This window comes from Homarus americanus, unplaced genomic scaffold, assembly GCF_018991925.1.
Source record: "Homarus americanus isolate GMGI-L3 unplaced genomic scaffold, GMGI_Hamer_2.0 scaffold11022, whole genome shotgun sequence".
Classification (NCBI taxonomy): domain Eukaryota; kingdom Metazoa; phylum Arthropoda; class Malacostraca; order Decapoda; family Nephropidae; genus Homarus; species Homarus americanus.
In genome coordinates this window covers 12,220,449-12,236,562 of record NW_024737068.1, presented here as the reverse complement: position 1 = coordinate 12,236,562, position 16,114 = coordinate 12,220,449, and the positions used below count along the sequence as shown (strand labels likewise).

Sequence of the window (16,114 nt, the reverse complement as noted above, 5' to 3'; positions counted from 1 at the left end):
GCTGGAAGATTAGTCCGCCAATACAGAAATCGGTTCTAGGACTTACATTCGTTAAAATTGGAGTAAATATCAAGAAGGTTGTAGTATTCAATAATTTTCCAACTTTTATATTAAAATTTTTAGTACTCAATAATTTTCCAACTTTTATATTAAAATTTTAAGTCATTTTAACACTTATTTAACATAATTGCAGTACAGGGAACTAGTTTTTGGTGCGCCCATCAGCCACTTCACTCACTCACCAAGGCCTAAGTTTGTATCACTGTTCAGTGGAGAAAACATCTTGCTTGTGGGTCTCTTGAACAGAGTATTTTTACATTTTTACAGTACAATTATTGGTCATTCTGAAATTTATTTAACATATTGACAATATATAGTGCAGTGCAGTGTTGATTTAAAGAAAATAATCTTGAATTACACCTAGTGAACTTAAAATTTTATGGGTGAAATGACGGCATCAAGGATGGGGTGATTTCTCTTCCACCCCCACTTCCTTCTCTTCTCCCTTCTCCTCCACCCCCACTTCTAATTCCCATCATCATCATCATCAACCAGGAGCCTTCTACATGCAAACCTCAAAGTAAGTGTACTTTACTGCATTTTTTTTTACTTTGTATGTAATTTTCAGTGAGCTGGAACGAATTATCCAAAATCCCATTGAAACAATGGTTTCGGTTAACAAAATTTTCGGTTCAAGGACGAACTTCTGAAACTAATTGTGTTCGTTAACTGAGGGACCACTGTACTGTACTTAGTTTCATTTGGTGCCAGGTTAATAAAACATCGTATAATAATAAATTTCCTGAAAAAATCTCAAGCTCAACCCCAGGTGAGTTTTTGAGTTTGTTTACATATGCGAACAGCTGGTCGGGCAGCCAGCAACCCCCGGTGTCTGCCTGTGTCTTATATTGTTTATTTATTTATTTATTTATTTATCTTTATCTGCATAATAGTATCACCCAGAGGATGATTATGAGAAGGGAAGGAATTGTTTATGTAATATAGAACTAATATTTTGTATCTCCAACCAACATTTTTTTCTTTTTTAATACAGTTTTATTATTATTATTATTTTTTTTTTATTTTATTTTTTTTTTACGAAATGAGCAGTGAAGTCGAAACAGCGAACCATAAAACTGAGAATGGTAAGGCTCTACTGTACATAGCCTTTTTTACACAACAAGGCAGTACTGGCTGGCCATGCATTTGATTGCCTTCACTTCTCAATAATAAAGTTACCGGTAGGTAACCAATCACAGTTGGGTGAACTAAAAGTTCTCCGTAATTGAACCAGGGACACTTTGACGAGGGAAGTGCTAAGTTCACTTGGTTATCACTCCCTAATGTAACAACTGCATAAAAAAATGTATAACAAAATAATTAGGACTACAAGAGAATGAAACATGCTACAGTACCTCAGGCACCAAGGAAGTGGGCCCAGCAAATGTTATGCATAGCCTTTCAATACATAAGTACTGTACATCAAATGTTTTTGTTCCTTACATAATTTCCTATAATATAGTGAAAACCAGGAAACAACAAATGCCATACTTGACAGTAAAGGGGTTACTGGAGTTCCTATATTTTAAAGAAATTATGAACACATGGTACAAAGGTCTTTCTGTTTTGTTATAAATACTCCTAAGGTTGTGAATTCCCCCATTCTTCAAATTTCTCAGTTATTGCCATTCTTTACAGTACAGTATACATTTACTCATCTGTCATTATATACAAAATACTGAAAAATGCTAACTGAATATTGTATCTCCTTAACACTGTTCATAAAAAATAAGCCTTACCTTCACTTCCTTAATATCAAGCATTGCATATGCATGAGTAGGCACTAGTCCAGCTCGGTCTGCTTCAGCATCACTCATCTCCCCAGTTGCGACAGTAACCAGTACATCACCACGGTGGAAGCGTTCAACTATCTTGCGAAACGTACCCTCCTTATTGAAATCCTTATCTTTGATAGACACACGCTCTGGTATCCAGCCCGTCAGAGCATAAAGGTCAATGTTACTATTAGATCCAGGAAAATCGTACCCACCCATGACCTTCAGGTACGACTTCTCAACCAAGGATATCCAAAATTCATTCTTATTGGTGGAATAAGAACACAGCAGCTCACCATGGTGCCCCACAGGCAATTTGTCATCTATAATAACTTTCCTTGGAATTCCATTAATATGAAGCTTGATCATGTATTTGCCACAGGGATTATACACAGGATCACCATTGCGGTTCTTGGGAAATATGATGTCTGTAATGAGTCTTTTCTTAAACCTTTTTTCATAGAGAGCACTGATAGCAACAGAAGCCACAAAGGAACAATCAGAAACACAAGTCTGCTTAATGCTGTAATAATCCACTACTTCAATCATTTTTGGGTCACTAGATATGTCCTCAGGTCGTGCCCACCTTGCAAAATTTTTCTTTTGTTTTGGTGCCAGGGGTAGGACACCATCCTTGTCATTAAATGGTATAGAAAAAGCAAATTTCTCCTTTAAATCAATAGCCAAAAAAGGAACATAATCCTGTCCATTCACATTGGAAGTCCTTCTTAACACATCTATTTCCTCCTTTGTGTATTCCGATTTACCAGACAGTTGAAGTCCGCTTTTGTTGGCCACAATTGGTCTGCCTGTGAAATAGGAGAAAATTACAAAAGGTGATAGCCATTAGGTTAAGAGGAAGATATAAAATTACAGCATTCCAAGCCACTAACTGACTAGCTATCCCTACGTCTCATATGTATTAGCAAAATCATAAGTTTCTCCCAATTGTAACCCACAGGGTGAGCTTTGGAAATTTTTAATGCAAAAAACAGTTTGACCTCAATTCTAAACTTCTCCCAGAAGTTGAACTATAGGGGGCAGTGAAATTTTGCTCAAAGCTGCACTCTTCAGGCATTGTTTCTTATACATGTCTAAGACTCCATGCCAAATTTGAAGCTGATATGTCGAGGTTTAGTCTGCCGCATTTTCTACTGAAATTTTTAAATTTACCTACAGTACTAGCCAAACAGCCGCTGTGGCGGTGCAATGTTCTGTTCAGTGTTTATCAACTTTTTTTTCATATCTCTTATTTCATTTAAGTTGTCTTGTTGCAGATGAGTATGGTGCTATGTCTATATTGATTATCAGCCTTTTCTCATTTCATTTCTCAATGTTGTATTACTGTACTGTAATGTAGGGGAGATGGCTAGTTTAGATAATTTGACGTCACTCTATTTTGATGGTAAGAAGACCGCCACTCGTGTGATGATAAAGAATGAGAAGACCGAGAAATGGAGTTCGAGGATGATGGTGAAAGATCATTATGTCATCATGGTTGAGCCTGGCACTGAATATCTCACACATGTGACTCCCAAGACTGGACACGGAAAGCAGATTGCCAAAACTATTCACGAGTTTCTGGTGGAGAAAAATCTAACCCAGCAGCCCATTGTGTGTGTTGGTTGTGATGGAACCATTGTAAATGTAGGATCAGAAAATGGAGTCATTCATCATCTTGAAATGTTACTTGGTCACCCGCTCCATTATTTCATATGTCAGCTTCACGGAAATGAGCTGCCTTTCCGCGCAGTTTTTTATCACTATGATGGTAAACCAAGTGGTCCTGAGCATTGGCGTGGTCCCATTGGAAAGCAGATCAAGGAGTCTTTGTCTGAGCTTCCAGTTGTCGCCTTCCAGCCAGTCAGTTTCCCTGATTTCCCTGTGTTTAATGATGAAGTGGAGAAAGATCTGTCCTGGGATCAGAAATACCTGTATAGGATTTGTAAAGGAGTTATCACAGGTGTTGTTGAAGATGACTTGGCTGCTATTGAGCCAGGTCCTCCCTGTGTGTCAAGGTGGAACACCTTATGGAGTAGAATCCTCAGGCTGTATGTAGCAACATCAAGACCCAGCCATGAGTTGAAAAGAATTGTCATTACAATAATAAAGTTCAGTGCTCCAATGTGGTTTTACATCAAGATACACCCTTACGTAACACACGGCTCAAGGAACGTATTCCAGTCCCTGCTATATATGAAACACCTGAATAGTGAGGAGGAGACGATAGTGAAGAAGGCTGTCCAGAGAAATGCATACTTCGCCCACACAGATCAACTTCTTCTTGGTATGTGTGCAGATGAGGACATGACTGTTAGAGAAAAAGCTGTCTCAATGATAAGAAAAATTAGAGAGGAGAATCAGCAAAAGGAAGAATGCACTGGCAGATCTGAAGAGGAGGAGGAAGATTCTGATGCTGCTGTTGACGAGAATTTGTTAAACTATACTGATGAGGAGGGTAAAGATGGAGATGGGAATGAAGATGTGCCTCCTGTAGTCAACATGAGAAAGGTGGTGACTCCGAAACTAAAGTGGCAAGCAAAAAACTATCATTCCATGATTAACTGGAGGAATGAACTCAAGACTGAGCCTCCTTACATTGCTTCTCTGTCAAATCTACAGGTTAATGACATTCTTGAGACACCATTAGTGGTGCCCAAGTGGCCAAACAGCACTCAGGCGGTCGAGAGAGGCATAAAAGTGATGACTGAAGCTTGCATTGAAGTGACGGGATACGAATCGAGAGATGGATATATTAGGCAAAGATTATTGTCTAGGAAAATGATGCCAAGGTTCCGCACAAAAAAGAATTTCAATATGAACTTGAAATGATTTTCTATACGGTGTACCTGTAAAATAACATGTGAATTAAATCGATGTCACCCATGTAAAATTTATCATTATCCTGGAAAACATTAAATGACACCTAATTTTTGGTATACAGGTACACTAAAAGTTGACAAAAAGTCGTTCGCGATGCGGCAGGGTAAGTATGCATGAAATGGCATGAAATTTTGCACAGGTGTTTGTTACAGCCATACAAACGATGCCTGAAAAGTGCAGCCTGCAACTCAAATAAAAGTGTTTTTTCCCTGCCCCCTATTGAACTATCACTTTAACCCTTCGGCTCAGGCTATAGGAATGTTATTCATTAGATAAATACATGTATTATTTTTTTTAAAAAATACATATCTTTGTGTATCATGTATACGCTGGAAGTTAGAAGCGTTGAAGCTCAGAACTGTAGTTGGTGAATATACAGCACTCTCATTATACTGGGAACAAACAACAATAAAACTGAAAAAAGAAAACATTCCTGTGGATATCAATACAGGTATCCCTCATTTAGCATTAATTCACTTAATGTTAATTCAGTTTTGCAATAGCTTGACTCACTAGGAATGGGAAAAACTGTGGAGGAGGTGGCCTGTGAGATGGCATCTTGCCATTGCATTGCTACATTATATGAAATTATAAAAGTCAGGGAAAATCATTACAATACTGTACTCTAATGTATCTTAGAAATAAAGAAAATATATTATAAAACTATAAAATAAGAAAAATTAAGAGCCTGGGTGTGTATGTGTGGAATGAACATACATGCAGAGGCAATGGGCAGTAACTACATCACCAACTCGCTATAGCCACATCCCCCTAGCCCTCTCCCTACCACTCCAAGCCAAGTTGTGAGCTATGTTATACTGTACTTACACGTATATATTTTTTAATGTTACAAGCACACATAATCTTACATACAGAATGTGAAAAAAAAAAACTATCATAAGGTTAATAACATAAAAGGGAATAAACTTTCTTCATGAGTTAACCCATAACTGGTCATCAGCATTCAAGTATGTGATCCCCCAATGTTCATGTTCTAGAACATTTTCTAAATATATTTTCTCTGTGTTTTTAAAACTGAATCTAGCTACCATAATCTGTCCCGGATTGGTAGGGGTAGGTGAAATGGAGGGAGTACTGGATGTTCCTGGAGATGGGACAGGCAGCAACCCTCTCTCCTCCAATTGCCACTCATCATTGTCGTCTTCATTGCTTCCCTCTTGTTCAAACACATATTCCCGGTCACTATCATTATCATCACCTTCAATATCACTATCAATACTTGCAATACTGCATGGTTACATCCACCCACACTCCTTCCTCCCCCATACACTAGCTCCCTCCCTCCCATACTCCTTCCTCCCTCTCACACTTTTTTCTCCTTCCTACACTAATCCCTCCTTCCCAGAATGCTCCCTCCATCCCACACTGTCCCTCCCTCCCACACACTTCTTTCTTCCCAGAATCCTTCCTTCCTCCCACACTTCTTCCTCTCTCCTACACTACCTATTGTTATAGTAATCTAAGTACAATACAGGCAGTCCCTGACTTACGACGGGGTTAGGGACCCAAATCCAGGTTGTAAGTCGAATTGGTCGTAAGTCGAAAATGCGAAAATAATACATAGAAAATCTAAAATGGGTGTCTCTTTTTCTTCTCAGCACCACAAAACTCTAACTTTTAAGCTTGCCAGCCAATTTAAAGGGAATTACAAACGAAAATTTTGTCAGTACACAGAGCAATCACTAAAGTCGGGACTCGAAAATACGTAATTTGAAAAGATTTTGGTACAACTGGGGCGGTCGTATGTCCGGGTGGTCGTAAGTCGAATAGGTCGTAAGTCGAGGAGTAGCTGTATAAGCAAATAATATGAGTAAAAGTGTAAGGAAAATAAACCGAGGGAGGGCAAATACCTTCCCTGACCTTGAGTGTGCAGTGCTGTCGCTTGTAATAAAAAACATCCATATGTTTACTGCATGAATCTTTTTTAGGTACAGTATATTCATAGTTTTTTTTGTGCGAAAAAAAAAATAATTATACATACACATGGCTACAAGACCAACCGGAAGTACTGTAACAGGATTGGGAGCCAGTAGGCCTAGCATACTGCACCAGCCCCGGATTTAAATGCCAAGTAGTGCTTTTAAACGAGGCGAGTTGACACTTTTACAAGTATTTCTTGATTTCTTAGGTCATTTTGGGGTGTTTGGACCATAAAACAAAAATTTGATTTTTCCCAACCGGGGGAGGGTGTACCATGTATGTATAATAATGTGACCTTATACAGATTAAAGAGTTCAGGCTAAGCGAGGAGTTAGGGATCTCAGCTGTTCTGAGCTGTCTCCCTTGAGTAGTGAAACGATTGACAAATTTCTCTGTCCAGCAGCCAAATGGGAATAGAGTATCTTTTTTTTTTAGTGTTACAGTATTTTGATTTATTCCTCATATTTACTAGTACATACATATTATTTCATCTTATTCCTCACAGGAGTTGGTAACTGACAGAAATTCAGAATCAGAGTTGGTGACACTGTTCATAGCGTCAGATGTTGTGGTGATAGTCACGGCCAAGTCACGTTGATGTGAATCTGGTGTCTTGCTACAAATTATGTCTAGGTTTATACTTAGTATTTCTCAAATGCTACAGTCGAATTATACAAGAGATATATGAAAAACTCAAGACTTTTTTACCCCAAAATCAGGAGTCATACTATACAGTACAGTATATGATATCAGTTTATACACTAGTATATACAATACCTCTTATTGAAGTCTAAAAAGAATTCTGTTGGTTTACTCACCTACAGCTTGAGGTCTGGAGTTGACCAAGTTACCAATACCCAGAGGAGGGATGGCTCGTGTTGGTGAGACTTTTTGTTGATGTTGTGGTCTGCTTGATGCTTTGTCTTCAGCCACACCTGTTGTAATATATTTAATTAATGATCTGTGATGTCTATCTTAAAGATCATTACAGTTTAAATCTGCTAACAGAAGAAATGAAGAAGGTCCATATAACCTGGAGAACAAAAGAAGAACCATATTTGAGTGACTGATCCAGAGATCCCATTTTATAACCAAGCATGGATTGGACATCTCTTGTCCTGCATTAACCCTTTAACTGCTCATTATGTCAATGTGATTCATCCTCATGTGTGCATTACTGTATTTCAAGGATATTCAAAGTTTTCAAAATATAATAATAAGCATATCAACAGTTACATATGGATGAGATCAAATACAGTGCATGAAAGCTGCACTCACTTTGAATAGAGAAGTATAGAGGAGTGAAGTGAGCTAGTGTGGAGGTCCCGCCCTGGAGTGGGGACTGGGAGTGAGGGTACCAGTAGTGGTGGGGGTGTTGAGTGAAGGCGTTAGGACATGTGCATCAGTTTTCTAAGACTAAATTATATGGGCAGCTTTACTTCCCTTCAACAATTTTTGAACAGTAATTTTTTAACAGACTTATTAAACATTTCACCACTACTCGAATTTCTATAAAATCTTGTACAGGGTACTGTATGATGTGTGGGTGGCTTAGGACAGTGGATCATGAGTAGCTAAGGCCTAGGGAGTGTCCAGTGTTTGAAAAATTGGCATGTACATCTTGATCCCCAATTGGGGACAGAAGCGGTCAGCAACACCCATCCACAATGGGAGACAGGAGCAGTTAAAGAGTAAAAAAGCTTGTAGGCGGAGATCCAAGGCTACCAAAACCTCTCAACTTCTGGGACTCGGCTATACTCCAAAATCCAATAAAAAAACTAGAAAACCAGAGATAGGCTCTCTCTCAATTGACCTACAGTCCCAAAAAAGTTTTGCACTGGTGAGTCACTTGCCAGAAGGAGTGCCAAGACTCTGTAGTTGCAATTCTGCACATGCAACCTGCAATCTAGGCAGGCCAAAGAACAGAACACAATCACAACTGTCCTCCAGTTCCCAGCCAATATCAGCAACCCCCAGGGAGGAAAAAGGAACCTGAGATGACTAATTCATGGTATTTTATATTTTGGGATTTCAGGAACAATCATTCATCATAACTAATACAGTAAAAGTCCAAAAATCCAGATGCCAGGAATCCGGACCACCCGAGAATCCGGACTTTTCGAAAACTCAAACTTTTTAAATTTAGCGGGCTTTTGTGGGTTATGTGAATGAATGGAGTTGCTTTAAAAAATTAATTTACATAATTCTAATAATAAAAGTAATTGTAAATTATAGGTAGCTAATTTTGTTAGTTTTGTAATTAGCTTGAACTGAAATGTAAAATTTGAGGCACTATAAATCTTTTGTGTGTATGTGTGCATGCGTGAATGCCACAGCTGCACAGCGACAACAAACGACCACACGATCGCCACTTTAAAACAAGCAATCAAACTGTGACAACGTATGTAATTTTGAGTCCTACTCTTTCCATGTACAGAGTACAAGCCCATAATAATGGCCCCTAAAGTAGATAAACTTCGTTGTGTGAAGAGAAAGAAGAACACATTGAAATTGAGTGACAAACTTGAAGTAATTAAGAAACTAGAATGTAATGTGAGCAATGCTGTTCTAATGGAAACATACAACATTGGAAAGTCTACAATTTATGATATAAAAAAGGCAAAGAATAAAATTCTAGAATTCACAGCTTCTTCTGAGCCTTGCATTAAAATTGCTGAAAGAAAAAGTTTACATTGGCCCAAATTAGAAATCTTGATAAAGTGTTGCACGAATGGTTTTTGTTAAAACGATCAGAAGGTATGGCAATTTCTGGGCCGATGCTTATTGCCAAAGCAAAGTCTTTTAAGGAGCAAATGAACATTGAATCAGAGTGCGCATTTAGTGATGGATGGCTTAGGAATTTCAAGACTCGTCATGGTATTAGACAGTTTGTTTACATTTTTGTCTAGTGTTGACTTCATTTTTCTTTAAAACTGCTCGTTTTGATAAATGAAGCAAGCTTTATTTGCTAATGAATAAACTATCAAAATGTACCTGTTCATCTCTTCTTTATTCCTCCTTAAATTTGAATTTTAAAAGTACTGCCTGAGAATCCAGAAAATCCGGACCGACCCAATCCCCAAGCAGTCCGGATTTTTGGACTTCTACTGTAATGAGGATTAGGAGCGCTCAAGCCAGCCAATACAGTAGAAAGACACAAATTCCAAGTATAACATGACTTACACCTTTTATTCCCATAACACCCACCCACACACACACACACACATGCACCTGTAAGCATGACATCTTCCTAAATCTTGGCCCCGAGGCCTCTCTGAGAGGGCAGCCACCATCACACAGGGGGTTACAGAGGCTGATTACATTTCACTCCTTTTTTATCTAAATATCAGTAAACAGGTTGAGATTTTACAACTATGCAGTGGCTTTATAGTTGCAATATTAACACCTGTATTTCTATTCAATACTGTATGTGTGTAAGCACAGGAAATTTTCAGATCAATAGACCGAAGAGATGGAGTGTTTATACATCACTCAAAAACATGAATACTGTAGTGGAAGAGTGGAAAATATAAGTTTGTTTGTTTGTTATCCATAGCTCAGTAAGATGGTGTTGGGCTAGGTTTTTGTTGACTGGTTAGGAGTTCATGGAGAGAATTAAGATCACAAGAGGAACACATACAACATTTTGTGTACAATCAATGGAAAACACAGAGATTTGTAGTTCTGACATTTATAATGAGAATGACTAGTAAAAAAGTTAATTATTTTTCATTGCCATCTTTTCTGTGAACTACAGTACTATGCAGTGCTCACCTGCTGCTTCTCCTGTCTCCTGTTCCTTCAGGACTTCAGCTCGGGTCAGTGCTTGTTCAGCCAATTTCCGCAACTTGTCTGTTATCTTAGCATTACTGGCATTTTTACACTGCAGAGAAAAACACAACTCAGTTTATATTTATATCTTATAAACTAATGCTTCTTAGTGTCTTATAATAACAATAGCAATGACCTAAAAGTATACTGCACTTTCACTCTATTACCTGGTACAGTACGTGTCACATCACTTTTGTTCCCATCTGCTTTGCAGTTTTAGTTATTCCCATAATCATAATGTATTTCAGTTCATTTATCTCAATACTCCTCTATGTGATCTACACCTGTGTCACTGCTTTTTCCCAACAAGGTACAACTCCATCTAGAGCCTAAATTTGCATTACCTTGTCATGGAGTGGGGGCTTGAATGAACCACTATAAAATACCTGGAATGGGTATATAGTTCCCATTCCCACCTTGACTTCAAATGAGGAGGTTAAAGTAGATCATACTAAACATGCAAATTCCACAGGTGATGGGGCTGGTTTACCAGAGTAAGGTTTGAGCGATCTCTACACCCCATAATTTATTACCAACTTTTTCTACTCCCTTTAATTAGTATTCTGATGAGAAAAGATTTGGGGGGATCCATTCTCATAACTTCATCTCTTGCCCTTGAACAACCATGGACAAACACAATAAATTATTCTTGGGTGTTCCTGTTGGATTATCGTCATCTAAAGGTCCAACCACATTGCCTCCTGTGCTTGTGGGCATATCGTCATCTAAAGGTCCAACCACATTGCCTCCTGTGCTTGTGGGCAGTGTCCAAACAAGCTAGCAAGTACTGTCCAAGTAAAACAAAGCCTATTAACACAGAATTAAGATTGGAACATGAAATGAGAGGACATTACATGAGGCTGGTAAGTACCATGCAAATGTTTGTAGGGAAATGAAAAGACTGCAATGAGACATTCTGGGATTAAGTGAAGTAAGATGGACAGGTTCAAATAGCATTAGTGCCTAGAAGTGGAGATTTTTATTTCATATTTTCAGGTGGTGAAAAGCATGAGAGAGGTGTTAGTAATTTTGTAAACCAGAAGTTGAGCAGTAGTGTAAAGAATCATTTGACAAAATCACATAGTTTTGTTAGTCAAGTTTAATGCTAAATCCATAGACTTAGTATTAATACAGGTTTATGCACCAACAAAATGATAGTGGGAACGAAGTCTTAGAAAAATTTTATGAAGCTTTACAGAAAGCAAAAGACATTGTAAAGTTTAATAAATGTCTGATTATAAAGGGTGATTTTAATGCAAAACTTGGGAAAGGGAAAGAAGCACCAGAAGTAGGACCACATGGGTTGGGTAATAGACATGAGAGAGAAATATTAATATACTTTTGAAAAAAAAAAGAAAGATGATAATTGCAAACACAGCAGAATCCTGGTTATCTACCATCCAGGTAACTGGCAGATTCAACTAACCTCCACCAAAATGAAATAATAGTACTGTACTGTTTAAAAAAAAAAAATTATTTTTTACAAAATCAGCTAGAATCCTAAGTTTGAATACCACGCACAACAGGGATGATCTCCCATATTAAGTGCTATGATAAACAATAACATTAATACATTGCATATCATAAAATACAATTCTGTAGCACATATTTTATGTAAAAAAAAAATAAAAAAATAAAAATAAAAAAAGCTCCTTCCACACTCCAACCATCCTCTGGCCAATGTGACACAATTAAACCAAGCAGTCAACCAGCTGACTCACAGACTTGTGGCTGCCATGCTGGATGTGTGTATGCCATGACATCAGTTCGGGACAGAGTGCGGCCAAGCAGTTATAGCCCTCTGTTTCCACATACAGTACAATCACTTCCAACACATACACACCCATGCTTTTATTATTTTATAGTTTTACAGGTATATAATATCTTCTTTATTTCTAAGCCACATTAAAGTACAGTACAGTATTGTAATGATTTTTCCTCAACTTTTATAGTTTCATTACATGTAACAATATATGAGGCAATTTGGATGGCAAGTCAGCAATGCAGTTATACAGGGGTCCTCATTAACCATGGATCCGCAGTTACAAGCCCAACTTTTTGAAGAACTACAGGTATATGTAAAAATTCACCTAACTTAAGAGAATTATACAGATGAAATCCATCCGCAAGAGCATATGTGCTTGAAATTCCAGTCCCCCTCCCATTCTCTCAAAGTTCATCCTTCTCACCCATGCCACACATGTGCAGTAACAGTCACGATAGTCCTCAAGCCTGATTTGAAAGGGCTCCTACGATTTTTTTTTACTTTGTTGTGCCCTTGGTGACAATGGTGGAATTTTTTTTAGCCATGAGTTCCAAATTGAAGCAAGGTGGTGTAAATTCTAAAAGAAAGTGTAGTAGCTATGGGATGGACGTGACTGACCCCCAAACAACTTTAATTATGTTAAATAAGTTATAAAGTATAATAATTTCACAAAATAATGTGAAATCAAATGTTTAACAAATGTTTCTAAGGTACATTCTGTACAGTACAGTACTATAGTCTCAGTTTATGCGGATTTTTTATAAGCGGTTGGTCATTTACGCGGCACCTGTCCAGACGCGCCAATTATTAGTTACGCGGTACATTCCTCAATTTACGCAGGAAGCGGTGCGGACAAACTGCGCGCTAGGTCGCTCTTACGTCACCACTGATGTCAGATGATGTTTCGGACTGTGATTGGGCCACGCATCCTTACCACCCACGCATCCCCTCAGCCGCGAGCTGTGATTGGTCTATTTAACCTTGCTTGCCCAGTCAACAAAACATTACCGAGTTCTTCACCCGCCACAGCCAGCCCAAGTCAGTGATAGTGAGGATATGGACTTTGAGGGGTTTAACAAGGAGGCCCTGCTAGCCTCTGTGGTGGATAGTGATACAGGTGATACAAGTGATACAGGTGAGGGCCAATAACCTGCACTCTGCCTCGGAACCAACCCCCCCATCCCCTGTGTGCCCAGCCATTTCTTCTATTAACATAAGTGTTAAAAAACCTAATATTATTGATATTTCTCTTAAATATTAATTGTGTGTGCATACCATCATAAAATTAAGATGTTATTTTTGCTACAACGTACGTATTGTGTCGGAAAAAGGGTAGTCTGGGGGTAGGCCCAGTCTCTATTTCAATTAATCCCATATGTTCTGTTATTTCATTTTCGCGTTTCGCGTTATAAGCGGACCTCCATGGGTTTAATTGACCGCGTAAAACGAGACTATACTGTATATGTGAAAGATATCTAGTTAAACTTTTTGAGTGCCATGGTTCCAATTAGAACCTATTCCAATTAATTCTTATGGGAATTAATTGCCTGTTACCCGTGGAATAACTATCTGAGTCTTTTTCCTGGTCCCTATTAAGCTCGAATAACGAGGATCCCCCGTAACCCACTGCCTCCACATATTCAGTTCTCAATATACATACCCATGCTCTTCCTTTTTCTTATTTTACATTTTCTTTATTTCTAAGCCACATAGTTTATATAGAGTGGAATAAGTGTTCAAGAAGTCAAATTCTCTGAGAAAATATTTGAGGTTAGCCTGTAGCACTGTGTATTGTAGGTTTTATTGGGGGATCCTAAGAGTGAGGCTCAAGTAACTGGAAAATCTCTTTATCCGGTACCACTCAACCCTGTAGGTGTTGGATAACCGGGATTCCACTGTAGAGTACATGGTTTGAATAACATCTTAGGCATCTCTATACAAGGATCTCACTGAGCTTCTGTAAGTGTTAAACTGTCTGTTAACACATTAATAATTCTTCTTTCCACTATGAATACACCGGCTCCTACTACACCTGAGATCCCTAGTCCGAGAATTGCTGTTCGACACCACAACCGCATCCAGCCCATACGTGCACGAACTGATCGCTATAAGAACAGCCCAGTCCCAACCATTGTAAAAATTATCAATAACTTGTAATAAATCAGTGTATTCACTCCCAGTAAACACTACTCCTTGCACTGTCACTATGTTGAAATGAACTGCAGTTTGAGCTTTTCCCCATCTAGTTATTATATGTCTTATTTGTGTCACTTATGTTACTTTTATATTATTTGTAATTCGTAACCCATTCCCCAAATATGTAACTGTATATTTTCAGCCTTCTGGCTGCCAAGCTCTTTCAATAAACCGTTAATTATTATTATTATTACTAGTCTCTGGGGGTCCAGGAGTTTGGCTCCAACAAGAAAGATGTTGCTCAGAGCCTCAGTCTGACATTTCCATAACTTAAATTTATTGAGCTAGGACAAGTGTATACAACCATACCAATGGTAAATAAAATTCATTTCTAAAACAGTTCACAGTTTTGCCTTAAACATATTATGTGGTAGATAATGATTGTGGTGCTGTTACTTTTAGTTAAATTCATAAATACATTTTTTAATATATTCTAATTCTAAGTAACTTACTTTTTTACTTAACCGAGTTTGGCAATAATAGTGATCATAACATAAGTGTAATAAAAGTATAACTTTAAAAGTCAAGATAAAACATAATGAACAGGACTCACAGCCTCAAGACAAAGTTGAACAGCATTGGAGTAAAGTTCAATGGCTTCTTCAGCATTTCCTGCCTCATCTTCATCCAATGCCTCCAACAGGAGAAAGTTAGCTCGACTCAGCTCACTCTGACCACCTTCTTTGGTCACTTGTGCTGACTGAGCTTGTGTTTCTGCATAAGAAATAAAAAAATTTATTTCAATAAGACTGTGCATAAGATGCATGTGACTGGCAGAGTGAACAGGGATGAGTGGAAGATGGAGGAAATTCTCAGTGGTATATCTGTTGTACTTGAAATGACAAAGATAATCAAAATTACATGGGCTATACAATTATGTGCTATGTCCACAATTATTATTCCTCATAATCTCTCATTTAGGGTATTTTTTCTCATTATCCCTCGTTTAGCGATCATTTCACATTAACGATTGGTTTTCAGGAACACATCCCAATTGTTACACGAGGGATACCTATACAGTACTGTATTCCACACATCAGCATGTTTGGCCAGACGATGGACATCTTTCATGCGATTTTTTTTTTATTATAAATAAGAAGGTGGTCTTAAAACATCACCAACATTAAAGCGAAATATTGTAAATAGAGGGATCATAAATAAAAATTTTCCTGCAATTAGTTTGGTTCTGGAGGCCACAAAAATTCACAAAAACTGTTCCAAAACTACTTTAATAAACACTAAACATCATACATAATACATAAAAAATATAGAAACACAGATATTAACCAAAAAGTAGTTCTACATTATATAAACAGCTTCTTCCCTTCTTCCAAAACAGTACACAAACAGCGTGACGCTGAGCTGTATGGGTGGGAGTGGGGTGGTATCACCAGTGGAGGGGTGCCGTAGTGGTAGGCGCCCATGGCTGTCGACAGTGTGAGGGAGGGGAAATTCTCATATCGCTGTAAATACAAAATAAAAAAAAATTTCAGCTAAGCTTTATTTTCTTATAGTGTATTGAAAAACAAATTTTTGTTTGTTCACTAGATTTTACTTAGCAACACGCTAATTCACTTGACAAAACTTGGCTATTAAAATTCAGACACTTTTTTACATCAAAAGTTAAACTTACCAGCAGAAGCTACGTAGTAGCTATGCAGCA

General features: G+C 38.0%; 1 protein-coding gene across 3 annotated transcripts in view; it reads right to left on the bottom strand.

Moving 5' to 3' along the window:
• The window catches only part of LOC121872965 (calpain-7-like), a 102,899-nt gene that overhangs the window by 21,950 nt on the left and 64,835 nt on the right, over positions 1–16,114 (bottom strand). For all 3 annotated transcript variants that reach the window (XM_042376116.1, XM_042376118.1, XM_042376117.1), the window contains exons 3-6: positions 15,005–15,165; positions 10,434–10,542; positions 7,478–7,594; positions 1,800–2,644 (exon numbers count right to left, since the gene is read on the bottom strand). In XM_042376116.1, coding sequence (XP_042232050.1) covers positions 1,800–2,644; positions 7,478–7,594; positions 10,434–10,542; positions 15,005–15,165 — 1,232 coding nt within the window. The remainder of the gene's footprint in view (positions 1–1,799; positions 2,645–7,477; positions 7,595–10,433; positions 10,543–15,004; positions 15,166–16,114) is intronic.